The sequence below is a fragment of the Camponotus floridanus genome, unplaced genomic scaffold (genome assembly GCF_003227725.1).
Source record: "Camponotus floridanus strain SB8 unplaced genomic scaffold, Cflo_v7.5 scaffold6, whole genome shotgun sequence".
NCBI lineage: Eukaryota > Metazoa > Arthropoda > Insecta > Hymenoptera > Formicidae > Camponotus > Camponotus floridanus.
The window spans coordinates 529448-544971 of NW_020229769.1; the positions used below are offsets into that span (position 1 = coordinate 529448).

At 35.8% G+C, this 15524-nt stretch overlaps 2 protein-coding genes across 6 annotated transcripts in view; one reads left to right on the forward strand and one right to left on the reverse strand.

Annotated features, from left to right (window-relative positions):
* Positions 1-1036: 1036 nt before the first annotated feature.
* Positions 1037-5396, forward strand: LOC105248368 (potassium/sodium hyperpolarization-activated cyclic nucleotide-gated channel 1). The gene is made up of 8 exons (XM_025413034.1): positions 1037-1146; positions 3327-3548; positions 3642-3828; positions 3897-4031; positions 4104-4296; positions 4375-4566; positions 4652-4875; positions 4940-5396. Exons 1-8 carry the CDS (start codon positions 1058-1060, stop codon positions 5228-5230), a joined length of 1533 nt encoding a protein of 510 aa, XP_025268819.1. The 5' UTR covers positions 1037-1057; the 3' UTR covers positions 5231-5396.
* A 2682-nt stretch (positions 5397-8078) lies between these two features.
* Positions 8079-15524, reverse strand: part of LOC105248345 (papilin) — a 99110-nt gene continuing 91664 nt past the window's right edge. For 2 of the 5 annotated variants that reach the window (XM_020026605.2, XM_011253095.3), the window contains exons 27-39: positions 14510-14680; positions 13807-14022; positions 13555-13725; positions 12949-13380; positions 12349-12561; positions 12024-12191; positions 11157-11396; positions 10624-10943; positions 10347-10497; positions 9470-9988; positions 8827-8982; positions 8566-8679; positions 8079-8478 (exon numbers count right to left, since the gene is read on the reverse strand). In XM_020026605.2, coding sequence (XP_019882164.2) covers positions 8273-8478; positions 8566-8679; positions 8827-8982; positions 9470-9988; positions 10347-10497; positions 10624-10943; positions 11157-11396; positions 12024-12191; positions 12349-12561; positions 12949-13380; positions 13555-13725; positions 13807-14022; positions 14510-14680 — 3077 coding nt within the window. In that variant the 3' untranslated portion in view covers positions 8079-8272. The remainder of the gene's footprint in view (positions 8479-8565; positions 8680-8826; positions 8983-9469; positions 9989-10346; positions 10498-10623; positions 10944-11156; positions 11397-12023; positions 12192-12348; positions 12562-12948; positions 13381-13554; positions 13726-13806; positions 14023-14509; positions 14681-15524) is intronic. The other 3 variants (XM_020026606.2, XM_011253096.3, XM_020026604.2) reach the window with 3 other exon arrangements.

The following is a 15524-nucleotide window of genomic DNA, read 5'->3' on the forward strand; positions in this document are numbered from 1 at the left end:
GTAGGAAAAGGTATACCCGGGAAGACTGATAACTTAAATTCTCTCTAAATCAATGTTACTTTTTTAAAGAAAATCTTTTCTCTCTTGTGACTCAGTTACATCAATATCTTAAAAAACTATTCTTAATAGAGTTAATCTTCGCGTTAAATAATGTAACAAACATCACACAAACAATATAAAAATAATTTCGTTTTTTAAACATATCTACATTGTTTATTAACAATTAAAAATAGATGTTTGGTTTTATGTTTTTATGCAATTTTAAAAATTCGCGTTAAAATTGTATGATACATAAAATATGAATCTAATTACATAGAATACTGAATGATTGAAAGGGAATGCTTCCTTTGTTGGATACCGTTATATTTAATCAATTAGAAGATACGTAATCATAATCGTTGTGATTAATATACGCACAAAAGAGTTGTAATAATGTTCAAAAATTAGTTTCACAGAAAAGGAAAAATTTAAGCTAAATCGTATTCAATATCATTAAAATTCGACATTCTCGAAACGTATCGTATAATGTGCGCAGTATTTAAAAGTGTGCACTTATTAACGCAGAATAAAAATAGGCAAACCGCTCTAAGCAATGCGATAGATGATTATTATAATATTATTATAAGATTTATCCTATATACCTGTATATTTTTTAATGTGAATACATTTTTAATAAACACAACAAGTACAATGTGTCATAATTAATTTTATGTAGAATACGTATCTTGAAATGTTAGATCCTATTCTTCTTTCCCTTAATAGAAAAGCCATCGTTTTTATTGCGGGAATTTTTAGAAAACAATAGAAAATCGTTTTAAATTCTTAATAATTGCATTTCGATTATTTAACCTAATATGTCATTTGGAAACTCTTCTCTTTACTGGTGATAAAAAGCACATTTTTCTTTATTCGCATTAAACCATATATGATGGAACATACGTGTCAGTTGTTTTTGAATCAAAAGGATAAATTTCCTGCTGTAAAATCATTGACTTTCAAAAACATATGGATAACGTGGTGCGGTATTAATAAACATACTCCAAAAAGCAAACTTTATATGGACAGCATGGCTACAATAACTGCCGAAAGAGCAAGACATGTCGCACTCAAATATTGGTGGATAATACATCCCTTTAGCTATGGCAGGTATATACATTTTAAATGTAAACGAAAGATTGAGTAAATTTTTATATGCGTATTTTATATGTATATATATATATATATATATATATATATATATATATAACGAATTAATCGAACGAATGCATTCCGATTCATCTTTTCGGTTGGTATATATAAATATTTAATTCACTATTCGACTGATTGCGTTCCGACTCGCTTTTTTATTCGATAAATATAAATATTACACTTAAGTGTGAGTCCAAGAAGTAGATTTTGGATATTTACTGTAAGTCAGCCGCTCCTCGGGCGATCGGGACGAGATTTAAACGGTAGTGCCGCGAAATGGTGTAGAATTTTATGCAAAAAGAACGAAATCGCTATCGCGTCCGGAAGTCCAGATATAAATTGGCCGTTTTTCGTCTACGCGCGGACGGTCGAAATCGTGCACGACGCCGCGCATGTTGCCCGCCTCTCTCGCGCGATATTCACTGTAACGCGGCGAGTAAAATGACAAGCCGAATGCAATCGTTCGATTAATTCGTTAAATGTTTATATATACCGAACGAAAAAGCGAACCAGAATGTAATCGTTCGATTAATTGATTAAATACTTATATATATCGAACGGAAAGATGAATCGGAATGCAATCGTTCGATTAATTAATTAAATATTTATATATATCGAATAAAAGGCGAGTCGAAATGCAATCAGTTGAATAGTGAATTAAATACTTATATATATCGAACGAAAAGATCAATCGGAATGCAATCGTTCGATTAATTCGTTATATATATATATATATATGTATATATATATATATATAAATTTTTAACGAATTAATCAAACGAATGCATTCCGATTCATCTTTTCTTTTGGTATATATGAATATTAAATTCACTATTCGACTGATTGCATTCCGACTCGCCTTTTTATTCGATATATATAAATATTTAATTAATTAATCGAACGATTGCATTCCGATTCATCTTTTCGGTCGATATATATAAGTATTTAATCAATTAATCGAACGATTACGTTCGGCCTGCCATTTTACTCGCCGCGTTACAGTGAATATCGCGCGAGAGAGGCAGGCAACATGCGCGGCGTCGTGCACGATTTCGACCGTCCGCGGACAGACGAAAAACGGCCAATTTATATCTCGACTTCCGGACGCGATAGCGATTTCATTCTTTTTGCATAAAATTCTACACCATTTCGCGGCACTACCTTTTAAATCTCGTCCCGATCGCCCGAGGAGCGGCTGACTTACAGTGAATATCCGAAATCTGCTTCTTGGACTCACACTTAAGTATTAGAAGCGCGCGGCGACGAGAGTCGTCCCACTGTAATCCGATACTACGAGCGCGACGAATCGGTGCACGGGTCGCTCTCCGAGACACAATGGTGGTTTGCGATATATCGAAATACCGCGCCGAAAAATGACCCGTCCTTTTAGTGGCGAGAAAATGATGCGCTATCATTTCCACACCACCTTGCGGTAGATAGCATGGTGCGCTTTTTTTATAGTGGTTTCCCCCCCTTCGTATACGAGATGAAGAAAGGATTCTTGAAGCATTTTATCATCATATTATTATCAACGTGTGCAATACATTTTATCGAGGGATTTTAAACCACGGATCAATTTTTGTAAAGGTACTGTCATTATTAATTTTTTACATTTACGATATATTCAGCGTATAGTAATGGCGTTTTGAATAATTTTCAAATTGAGAGTGGAATAGGCCTATGGGGGAAACCACTATAAAAAAAGCGCATCATGCTGTCTACCGCAAGGTGGTGTGGAAATGATAGCGCATCATTTTCTCGCCACTAAAAGAACGTGTCATTTTTCGACGCGGTAATGCGATATATCGCAAATCACCATCATATCTCGGAAAGCGACCCGTCCACCGCTTCGCCGCGGCCGTAGTATCGAATTACAGTGAATGACTCTCGTCTCCGCGCGCTTCTACTCACGTAGATTGGCCGATCTTCTTTATTTAATATTTCGTTAATTATTGCGACAATCCCAAACCAATACAAGTCATTCCTTCTTAATTTGAGCCAATCTACTTCTTTATTTCGTTAAGGTCGAAAATTGATAGTATATATATATATATATATATATATATATATATATATATATATATATATATGCGTAAACATTACTTTCACTTTGTTCAACATAACATGAAGATTTTCAGATTTTTATGGGATACATTTATGATGGCAATATATTTGATTGCTTTCTTTACGATCCCTTTTATGATATGCTTCGTCATAATGGACTATGAATTCATTACTTTAGACAGAGTAAATATTCTAATTTATACGATTTGTTGGTTGGATATAACGTTCAATTGCATTACGGGATACTATGATTATAAAAATATGTCTGTCGAGGTGAAGCCTACTAAAATATTTATGTAAGATCTTGTAGTTAATACTTTAACTTTTAGCTTGATTATAATTATTTCTTATTAATTTTCGCGCATAATAATAAGAGCAAACGTTCGTAGATCATATTTGAAAGGTTTTCTCGTGCCGGATGTGCTATCGTCTCTACCGTACGATCATATAACATTACCGTGGCGAAAACTTCCTGGAGATAATCCCCATCATATTGTTATCTTACTTAACATAATGCCTGTCGTGAAGTTAATACGCTACGATACCCTTCACGCAAATATTCGTTACCTATTTATGGTAATATTTTCTTGTATTTTAATATACATAACGATAACGATGTAATATTGCAAATTTTTTTATTTTAGCATTTGGAAATTGAGAATTTTTATCTTGAAATGTGTACTACATTGTTACTGGGATTATATCTAATCTTTTGGTTTTCTTGCCTCTGTTATTTGATACCAATCTTAATAATGTACCTTCTCAACATTCCACCAATAGTAAGTGCAATATTGAATTATGTCGAGCATATTTCTAAAACAATAATTGTCAAAATATTATTTCATGAAAAGGAATGCGAGGAGTGTTGGATGATGAGATTGGAAGACACCAGTCTTAGGTACAGATTAAAAAACGCTATATTTATCGTGCTGGAAAATATATTGGCAAGTGGCTATGGTTTATTCATTCCTGAGAAAAACGTTCATATTATTTTTAATAATATTCTTATGATTGTTGGCAGATTCATTGTGTGCTATATGTTGGGTATGGCATTATGTATGCAATATATATTTGTTTATCAAAAATTACGTTTTTATTAAGTATGTCAATGTTTTCTTTCAGTTATGTTCCTTCGTATCAAGACTGAAAGAAAAACGTCCGAATCAAAGTTTCAAGAACTAATAGATCAAGTAAAAGCGTATACAATACAAAAGCAACTATTACCACATATGAAGAAACGTCTCTTAGCTTATTATCATTACCGTTTTAAGAATACTTATTTTCGTGGTAAACGAATCTTATCAGAATTGACAGGTTCGTAAAGCTGTCAGATATTTAATTATGTAAAATTTCCACCGAAATAATAAATCTCGGTATTTTTAATCTAAACCTCTCGCAGAACCGTTACGTGAAGAAATTGCTCTAGAGTCCTGCCGACGATTAATCGAGAACGTGGCAATCTTCAAGAATTTACCGAAAAACGTTCTGCAGTCAATAGTGAAAAATTTAAAATTCGAATTGTACCTGCCGAACGAAGTAATCATTAAAGCTGGCACTCAAGGTGATTGCATGTTCTTCCTGTCGTCCGGAACTGTCGCGGTTCTGACACCAACTGGAAAGGAAGTGAGTGTTTTATTCTCAATGTATTTACGTTTGTTATAAAAAAAATTATTCTGCGTTACACAAGATGTGCCACTTGAGTGACGGTGATCATTTCGGCGAGATCGCGCTCCTGGTGGCGGATCAGCGGAGGGTCGCCAGCATCATCGCGATCGAAGTCTGCGAAGTATATCGACTTGATCGTAAGGACTTCCGTCATTGCATAGACGTGCACAGCGAGCTGTTCGCAGAGATCGAACGCATCGCCACGGAACGCGTGGAGAAAACCGTTCGCGTCGAGGAACAGCACAAGCGGTTTTTAATGCGTCCGAGTCGCGGACCAAATCTACGCAGCAAGCCAACGGAAACCAGAATTTGAGTATACATGCGGTTTGCTTAATCTTTCCCGCGAGTTTCTTTTTTTTATTCTCGAGAAATTGAAAAAGAAGCGTTGCGAATTAATAATTTTTGCATAATTGTTTGTAATTGAAACAGCGTTTTCTCGAAATAAAGCTGACTTTTCATGAAGCGCTTGGTTTTTTATCACCAAAATAATAATCATGCTGATTGTGTAATCATATATTTAAGGACCTTATATATTATTATTGTCCATACAATAATCGTACAGTGTGGTGATGGTGGATGTGTGGTATTCTCATATATTTATATATATCTACTTTTATATTTTAAAATTATATATATTATTAATCGTTATATATACCTATATATAAGGTACTTATAGTTACAATTACATCTCCGCTAAAGACTTTATGGTAGCACTGTCGTGACGAGCTATACTTCTATCAATATTATGCATGAGGGATATGAATTGTGATTCTTTCTCTCTCTCTCTTTCTCTTTTTTGGCAAGTTTCTTCTACAAAAAAGTCAGAGCTTTGTGTCGAGACTCATAGTATCGATCGTGATGAAACATAGTCGATTTATCAGTCAAGGTAGAAGAAAAGAAAGTACTGTGACACGGTTCAATACAAGGAAGACAGCAGATCATTATCGATATACCCGATGTCGTTTACGCGAGATAAGTTTCAAGTGCGAGCTTCGCGGTCTCGATTAATCAGCTTTAATCGTAACGGGCTGCGAATCGTACCACAGTGATATCTGCAGACATCGGTGGTCACTGTACAAGATATTACCGTCCTGTTCTGGGATATGTGTCTGAATTAACGACGCTGCGATGGTGTAAATTAAGGGTGAATATGAATATCTATGCATAAAATGGCGACGGCCCGATTCGGAGGCTGTGATACTTCAGTCACACGACATAAATAATCGTTTACAGTCGACATACGTGTCTATAGAACGATTTTCAATCTTCCATTGCGTTCTCGTATTTTATTCCAAGACGATTTTCTCATTCGCAATCAATTCCGGAATTCTCTCTGCGAAAACAGCTAATCAACGTCGATTGCCTATACACTTACTAGATCGTCAATTAATTAAGAGTCACTACTCTACATATGGTACTTGTCGCTATAACGATTTTAACACTTGTCTCTTGATAATGTTTAGAGGAGTGTGGAGGAGAAGAGTACTTAATATTTTCGTCGATAATATCTATTCTTATATCTCACGGTTGAAATCCCGACTTTTCCGAATTAAATCTATAATCTAATAATTTAGATATATACGAGATGATATACATGCGTCGCGCATTTCGGAAATAAGTATGTGAGTACAATACATATGACTATTTACACTAACGAGACGTTGTGTATATTCAGCACTCTTTCTCCAATCCTTCCAAAGGTCATCTAATAAGGCACTGCGTTTTACTGAATCGGTACAAGTACGAAATAATCAAGAGAGTTGTCCTAGAGGCGCGCGACACGTTGATTTCGTCTTATGACTTACATTTACGATATGAGTGTATGTGTATATGTGTAGTGTGGATATAAATGCGGTTTGGTACCTCTTATCTCTTCTCTCTCATTTTCTCTTAATCCTTCTAATCATCGACTGGTATCTCTACGATCTATCAGATATATTATGAATGACGATGCATCTAGCGAAATAGAAAATGTAATATATAATTAATAGTTACGATTATAAAATGCCTCGTCAGGAACAAACATTAAATGCAATAGATTTGCGCGTGAAAGATATAACTGATTGTTGGATACAGTGAAAAATCGACTGTACATACATTTTACGATAAGCGAAAGATATAACGTGACACACAATTCAAGAATATTGCATATGCATCGAGCACAAAGTTGCCGTTCGCGCAAATAGAATTATATGCTTGTGTGTTTATGCATTTGTATTTAAGCACACATTGCGTTTTTCTTTTTTGTAAAATTTTCAAGATTGAAAATGTGTTCATTATTTTAATTCCGTTAAAGATTACTGTCGATTATCGACGAAAAGTGAAGTTTACGATCCGTCTTTCTCTTTTCCTGAAGAAAGATTGATGTAATTTATTCTGGCGGCGACGCGCGTTATGGCAATATATGTATAATTCGAGTATAAGAAACAAGTAATAACAATATCATAGAATATAAATGGCATATTGAGAATAATAAACTATTTATATTGTACAACGTAACGTGCGTAATATGCTTAATACAAGTAGGTACAGATTCCTTTTTTTAATCACGCAGCACAGTGCATTCAATGACAGGAGGACAGAGATCCCGCTTGATTTAGACAATATTCTATGGAGAGAACTTTATTTCACGCATGTATATTCTTTTTCGTTACTTCGTACAATCGTCATTGACTGATACCATAATGCATGAGAAAAAAATGGCCATCCTATATCGTCATATCGATCGAGACTCTTCAGATCGTGTTTTCGGGCGGGAATTATCGAATCTTTGACAAGCCGGTTTCAAAAGGAGTTTGCGCGATCACCTTATCATAGGAAAGAATGTAAATATTTTCTAATTATTTTTCGATTAAAATTTCGAAGATGTCAATTATTTAAAGGAAACATCAATCAGAAGTAATATTTCCCGTAGACTCGACAACACGATCTACGCGCTTAATCAGCCGACATTGGTTACCTTAGTTATTACGGGATGTCGTCTGAGAGATATGCGCGACATTTCCATCGGTCTCTTAAGAACAAGTTAATTAATCCGCCTAATATGGCTCCGTCGGACTAGGATTCAGCATCAGATCGTATATACATGGATAGAGAGGCGAGAGATCGCACAAGTCGCATACGTTTAGAGATGGATATCGCATATATATATTATATCTATGTATAAACGCTCTAAGGCTTTGGCAGTGAGTTAACAAGTCGATTATTCGGCACGTCCGATAGGGGCAGGTGGATGCGCGCATGATTCCCCCTTCTCTCCGTTTCCTTCTCTGTCGCGTATCCCGCCGGCCACGATCCAAGATCGATATGTGCTATCACGTGTGAGTCGGAAATACCGAAGAGTCGATTTGGTATCTTAGACGAGCGTTCGAAGAACAGATCTCCTTCTTCTTCTTTTCGAGTTGTCGATATGGGGTCCTCTCGCCGGCAACTGGCCGGCCTCTGTGCACGATCGACAGCAGAACTTGGCGTAATACTTGTGCGTGCAAAACTTGGCCTCCACGATAAGTTCGCAGTTGGCAAAGAACGTGTTGTCCTGGCAATGAGGATGAATGAAGATGCCTGAAAGAGATAAATGGATTAATTAAGTGGGCGTTCAAGAATTTATATTCGCGTAAAAAGTACTGATAAATCAGAATTATCATTCACCAGCTACGCGTATATCAACGCTATCGGAATCCGAAGAGTATTCATTGGTCGCTTCGCATCGATATCGGCCGGAATCTTCTTGATTTGCATCGCTGATGATAAGCCGATTGAGTTCTAAAAACAAAAAAAAAATGTAATAAGCATCTGTATTTATTTTTATTGTCATAAAAGTAAAAATATAAAAATGTAAAAATAGTTCAAATCAAATAATTATTTCTTATCACATACTTATTATTTAATCTATTATTATTACATTCTTACCAGAAATCTTGATTCGATTATTTGTTTGAATGAGTTCATCGTTCTTATACCAGAGGACACGTGGGATTGGATAACCGTCCACGGCACAAGCGATGCTTATGTCACTGCCTTCGGGGAATTGTGATTGTCCTGCCGATGCATTAACTTTGACTGGTACTGCAAGTGAAATTGATTAATATTTATATGATAATTTTTCTCCTTCTGTTATAAATAAAAAATATAAAAATAGATTTAAATAAAAAATTTATAAAGCAAGAGAATGTAAAAAATATTTCCGTATACTTACTATCGGTTTCGCTTATTTCTATAAATAACAAATTAAGTTTTTAACTCTTATATTTAAGTTTTTATATTTAAAACAGCCAATAAGCGAGTTATCATAACAGCCCCAAGCAATAATACAAGATGCAGATGATTAAAGTATTAATATACATGCAGGAGAAAAAAGAATCAAAAAGAATTCGATTGCATCATCATTGTGATCAATAACGAGAAATAAAATTGCAACAATTTAACTTGTAACAGATACAATCTTCGCTAATTTGTGAAAAAATTCTTTTTGAAAAAAAAAACAAATATACTCGACACAATGATGAGTACAATTTATGATAGAAATGTCCATTCAATTATCGCGTGGTCTCACCTTTAAACTTGGCGCCGCCGGGTTCGACGGTGGTGGTTTCAAGAGGGATAACAGCAGGAATACGAGGTGGTTTCGAGGGATAAACAGGGGCATAAGTCTGATATTCGGGGGATTGCGTTCTAGTGGGTCTATAAGGATATTGTGGTTTCTCGGTAGTGGGTCTCTTCGGGGGTTGTACGAGGTACTTGACGTACTCCTCGTGCTCAGGTTTAACATTGTATACGGGTCCAATTGCCTGTAGGATTGTCGACCACGACGCTGCTGGACCTACGGCATTGAATGCTTGACAGGTGTAAACACCAAGGCTAGTCAAGGTTACCGAGCGTATCAGAAGGGTATAGTCAGTATCCTGCTCGTAAGTCTCCGAAGACAAGGGCAACATGCGCTCACCGCGCCACCAGGTGACATGTGGCCTCGGCCATCCCATCGCGTAACAATGCAGAGCTATCGGCGAGTTCATCGTCACCGTTATGCGAGTATCGGGCTCTCCGATGATGGCGGCTGCGAGGTTGCTTGGTGCTAAAGAGTGCAAGAAGAGGAGCATGCGCGATGCTTAGAGAGAAGTGTTAATTGTATCACATCCCCGGAAAAGTTAATTAATTTTTTTTATCAGAGTATTAAAAGATATTTCTAAATTTTTTCGCAGCAGTCTTATAATGCGTTTCATAAAGTAAAATCCATAATGTATGTTTATTTTTTAAGATTAATATTAAAAGTGGAAAAAAAGATTTATGTTCATTTCACATCAACCAATCAGAGACATTCATTAATTGCAAAATTATTACAACCTTACACCATCTACCTGTTAAACCTATTCTACCTAGAATTATACATTCAGTAAATCGTTCCATGCAAGATAACTCGATTCTCCACGTACCTGTGATTTCTAATTGATACTCCGCTCTTACCGGTGGTCCTAAGCCGTTATCAGCAGTACATACATAAGTTCCTCTGTCGTAAGTGTATAAATTAATGATCTGAAGAGATCCGTCGAGCAATATGCGCCGTCTCGTCTCGGAAGGTCCAATCTAAGGAATTATATACTTATAATATTTTATAAGTTTAAATAATTGGAAATACAATTGCTCGATTATAATTACGTATTTGTCATTTTTTTTGGAATAAAATATCAATTAAATTATAAAATGAATTACCAGTGTAGTGTCCTTCCTCCACGTGATAATCGGTCTAGGAGTTCCTAGTGCGACACACTTTAACGTGATGTAACCTCCCTCCTGTGCGCTGACATGAGGTTCATCGGGCTGTTGAATCATTGCGGGTTCACCGCCGTATTGCGGTGGAGTGACGGTGGGTGACGTCGTTGTCAACGGCTCTTCCGGCGCCGGTTCCAAGCAAGATGTACCGCAGCCACTGTCGCAGCACTTCCACTCTCCAGGACAATCCGCGTCTGTCACGCATTCTTGCTCGCATCGAGTACTATTGGATACTATTGGACAACGGCCGGGTTTAATGACTGCAAAAATAAAATGATTCCGTTATTTTGCACAAGATCATAGAAAGGAGAGGTGATAATTTAATATCAAACTTATTTATCCCTTTTTTCTGAAAAAATATAATTTTCAAGAAACTATTTTAGTGCAAGAAAATTGTTTCAGACGTAAAATTAATTTGAGAAAATATGAATGCAAATATTAAATATATTTTATGTTGTTAATGATATACTCACTCGATTGACAAACGCCCTTGTACTCTGTACCGTCTTGCGTAGCGACCAGCGTAATGGCACATCGAGTACCCTCAGGACAGACCTTCGTCCTGCAAGGATCGACGCAACGGCAGCGTTCGCAATCTTGCGAATCCACGTATTGTTCCTTGCCGTACGGACAACGAACGATATTACATTCTTCCTTGGCCTCCGCACAGCTATCTTTCGTGTCCTTGGACTCCACGTCTATTTCGTTACTTGCTGCAATTATGTGCGTTACGAGAAATTGAAAAATTTTATTCTTTTAAGGAAGAATAATTCTAATATAATAAAAGAAAAAAGCTGTTGGCACATATATATTGCTGCACAGAATTAATATATGATAAGGCACGTTAATGTTTATATCAAGCGAAGAAATTGAAGCAATTTAAAATTTATATATTTGTATAGAGGAAATTTCGTATGTTTTGTATGTTTTATCGAGTCTCAACAATAAAAAATATTAAAAAATTATTAGGAAATATTTAAGAATTATTAGGAATTCTTGAGAAATATTCGGAATTATTAGGAATTATTATTACTCATCGCCGAGCGAACGATTAACAGAATAACACAACTCTTGCGGTCATTGACTTGTTTAAAGCTCTTCCAAGATACTTGCCATAAAACGTGCGTTTTAAGGTAAACAAGCGTTCTTTCTCTCATCTTTTTATGAATCTGGACGTAACAATATATAAAAGTATAATATAAAAGTATATAAAAATGAAAGTTGTATATACAAAAAAAGAAATGGTTGTTGCATATTGCTGTACAAAGCTGAAAGATGAAGTATAAAAAACACAAAAAAAATAAGAGAAACTTGTTAAGAATGTCGTATCCTGGACTTACTCCTAAGACAACTATTAATGCATGATTCAAAAGTCTTGAATCTGTTTCGATTGCCGCCGCATCCGGTATAAATGAATGCCAAACATGTTTGGCGTTCCTCGTCGAAGTAGAATCGCTTGGCAGAACCAGACGTGCAAGACCCACTATCGACCGGTTCTTTACAGATCGCTGTATCATTATTACGAATATTGTCATTCCAAGTTTATCTGATCTCGTTAGAGGCGATCGCGATAGACAAAAGTAGCACGATTTTTATAAATTAATAATTTAAAGAAAGATCATTGTTCAAGACGATAGAAATAAATAATAAACTAATTGTACGTACACAAATTCGAAACGCTAGTGTCATTCCCGGGAGGTACAGGCTCCTCGTGATGTATGCAGATTGACTCGCATTCGGAGATAGTGCTGAATCTATTCGCGTTGCCATCGCATCCGCCGTAATTGAATTCACGGCAGGTACGTAAGCCTGGTTCGTAGTAATACTTGCGGAAAGCGCCTCTGCACGGGCCAGAATCCATGAGGAGATTGCACATGTCTGAGACAATTATAATTCGATCCTCATTATATACTAATCTAAACAATCATTATTTAGTTTGTTTAAAAATTAAAAAATAATTACGTGTGCTGTGCAAATATTCTGCTTAGAATCTTTAAAATTAGATTTTATTTGAATAATTTATATATTAATAATTTTAATGTTTATATATTAATTATAATTAATATTTAATTATATATTAATTAATGTTTATATATTTTAATGTTTATAATTAAAGGAGAAATTTTATGGCTGCATAAAAGAAAAATTCCATTGTGCATATCAAGAAGATTAGCGAAGTATAGCCTAATTATAAATTATGTAATTTTTTACAAATTATGAAAAGACATTCTTATATATGTAACTTTCTGCCCAATATTTTTTTACCTTGTCCGTGGAACTTGCCGCAAAGTCGCTCGCACTGTTCTTCGGTCTGGAATTTGTTAGCATTACCCCCGCAGCCGCTGTAAATGAACGCCTGACACATTTGATGTTGCGCATCGTAATAATACGCGGTGATGGTTTCGTGTACCCCGGTGACAGAGTCGTCACAGTCGCCAGAATCGACCGGTGTCAAGCAGATCGGGCTCTTTGGTTCTTCGAAAGGCGATACTGTCGTGACTTGAATAACTTCCGGTGACGTAACTGGCGGCTGTCGCCTACACTGCCTCTCGCAGGATTCCCTATCCTGGAAGCGATTCTTATTGCCTTGACAACCGCTGTATTCGAACTCGTCGCAAGAATCGCCACGTTGGTCATAGTAGAATTGCTTCACGAAGCCATTGCAGGGACCGACCACTTTCGGCAGCGTGCAAGGATCTGAAATTTTCCCGATATTTTTTTTTAGATTATTCCATAGAAGATTCCGAGTTTAACTATTTCTGTCGCAATAAATAAAAAATAAAATAATAAGATAATTAATATATTTTGTATATACTCGAATAGATATTGTCGAGATTATAATTTCATTCACCGTTTTCTAAATCTCTATACCTTGAAGCTCTGTGCAACGATACTCGCATTCCTCGCGAGTGTTGAAGTTGTTCCCGTTGCTCTGACAGCCACCGTACCGGAATTGTTTGCAGACACCGTCACGACTGTCGTAGAACCACTTGACCTGATTCTCAGAGCACGGGCCGTGTTCATCGTGCAAGAAACAGAATTCTGCGACATTTCGTTTATATCAGCACAGTAGCAGTATACCTTACAGCGCGGCTATATTTCCGAGATCGTCGGAAACGTTACCTGTTCGAAACTCGATTTGCTCCGGCGGGGTTGGCGTAGTGACGGCCGTCTCGCACCTATTGACGCAATCCTGCTCGCTCACGAAGTTATTCTCATTCCCGCCGCATCCTCCGTAATAGAATTGTCGGCAGTGCTGCTCGTAGGAGTCGTAGTACCATCGTTGAGTGTAATTGTGACACTCACCCAGGAGAGCAGGCAGGAGACAAATGTCTTGTTCTATGTTCGTGAATTTAGAAATTGTATTTGTCGATACGCTACTTTTTTTTAAATAAGCTTTGTCAATCAATTGCGATTATAAAAGTAAAAGATATAACGATAAAATTGAAGAAAAACTTTTCAATCTGTTTTTTATGCCTCAAAGTAACAAATTAATACAGTAATAATTTTATAAGAAATTCTGATAAATTATTATCATAGAATCAATTTGAAAGATTAGCTCAAATATTTATAAAATTGTTTTTTATATTGAAAAAATATCGTGTAATTGTGTAAATGTATGTGATATGCTATTAAAATGTGCATCACTAGATATAAAGTTTTTCAACTATAGTTTCTCATGCATCGTGCAGTTTCATATAAAAAAAATTTGTGTTAAGGATAAAAAATAATAAAAAAATTCTCAAAAAAAAATAGCGCTTTCAAGATTAAGAGAATTTAAAGTAGAGAAAGATATTATAGGAAAGATGCAAGAGGAAAATCTTACCGATCTTAGGCGGACAATCAGTCTCGCATACGTCTCTAGATTCAAAGTTATTTTTATTGCCACCACAGCCGGTGTAATAGAATGGCATGCAACGATTCTCCGATTGATCAAAGTACCATCGAGATTGTTTCTCTGTGCATGTACCCTCCGCCCGCGGCAACGTGCAAAGATCTATTAATCGCATTAATTATTATGTCATGCAAAGTTAGAGCAAACGTTAATCAAATCTGTCCTAGCTACTTCATTATAGTTATATATGTCGCTAATAGAATTTGAAACTTCTACCATTAGTCATCAACCATAGAGCATGTAATAGCAGCTAAAAATACGCATTCGTTCAAAATAAAATCATTTAAAAATATTTGACAGTTTTCACATTCCATCACCAGCATGTATATTATAAAGCTATTTGAGTTATAAAGTAAAGAATTATAATGCTTAAATGAGCCCAGATAAATGTGTTATAATGTTTAGTAATAACCATAATAGAATCTCTGAATTTTGAATTGTTTTGTGTAAAAAATGATTATGTGAGTTAAATTACGTAGAATATAATATATTATATTATTAAATTTCTAACAGACTTAAATCTAATTCAGAAGATTACACAAAATAAAACTTTTGCAATTAAATATGAGACATATTGCAAAAAAATTAAAGACTCGCGTACTGATTATATTTCTCACTCAACTTTTCAGTTCCAGAAATTTTTAAAAAATTGTGCGACAGGATTATATGAGAGGAAAAATGCGTTTAACATAATAATTAATATTGTGTGGAAGCTAAAGCACGATTGTGAATCGTGATCATTGGTGCTGAACCTGCTCCAGTATTGCATCGTGGATGTGCCTTCTTTGATCACCGTCACCTAAGTGCTATAGTGTGCTATAAAAAAAAACGAGGACACTTTTTCGAAATCGAGTCAAATGGTGCCGAGTCCTCTCTGTTCTGCGTGTGAATGTTATCACGAAGCAGCGTTAAGCTCTCTCCTTATTATTGTCAGTACCTTCTGAAG

Coding starts and splice junctions, on each gene's coding strand:
- LOC105248368 (XM_025413034.1), top strand. CDS start 1,058: ATGGACAGCATGGCTACAATAACTGCCGAAAGAGCAAGACATGTCGCA. Junction 1,147..3,326: donor CATCCCTTTAGCTATGGCAG/GTATATACATTT, acceptor GAAGATTTTCAG/ATTTTTATGGGATACATTTA. Junction 4,876..4,939: donor TGACACCAACTGGAAAGGAA/GTGAGTGTTTTA, acceptor GCGTTACACAAG/ATGTGCCACTTGAGTGACGG.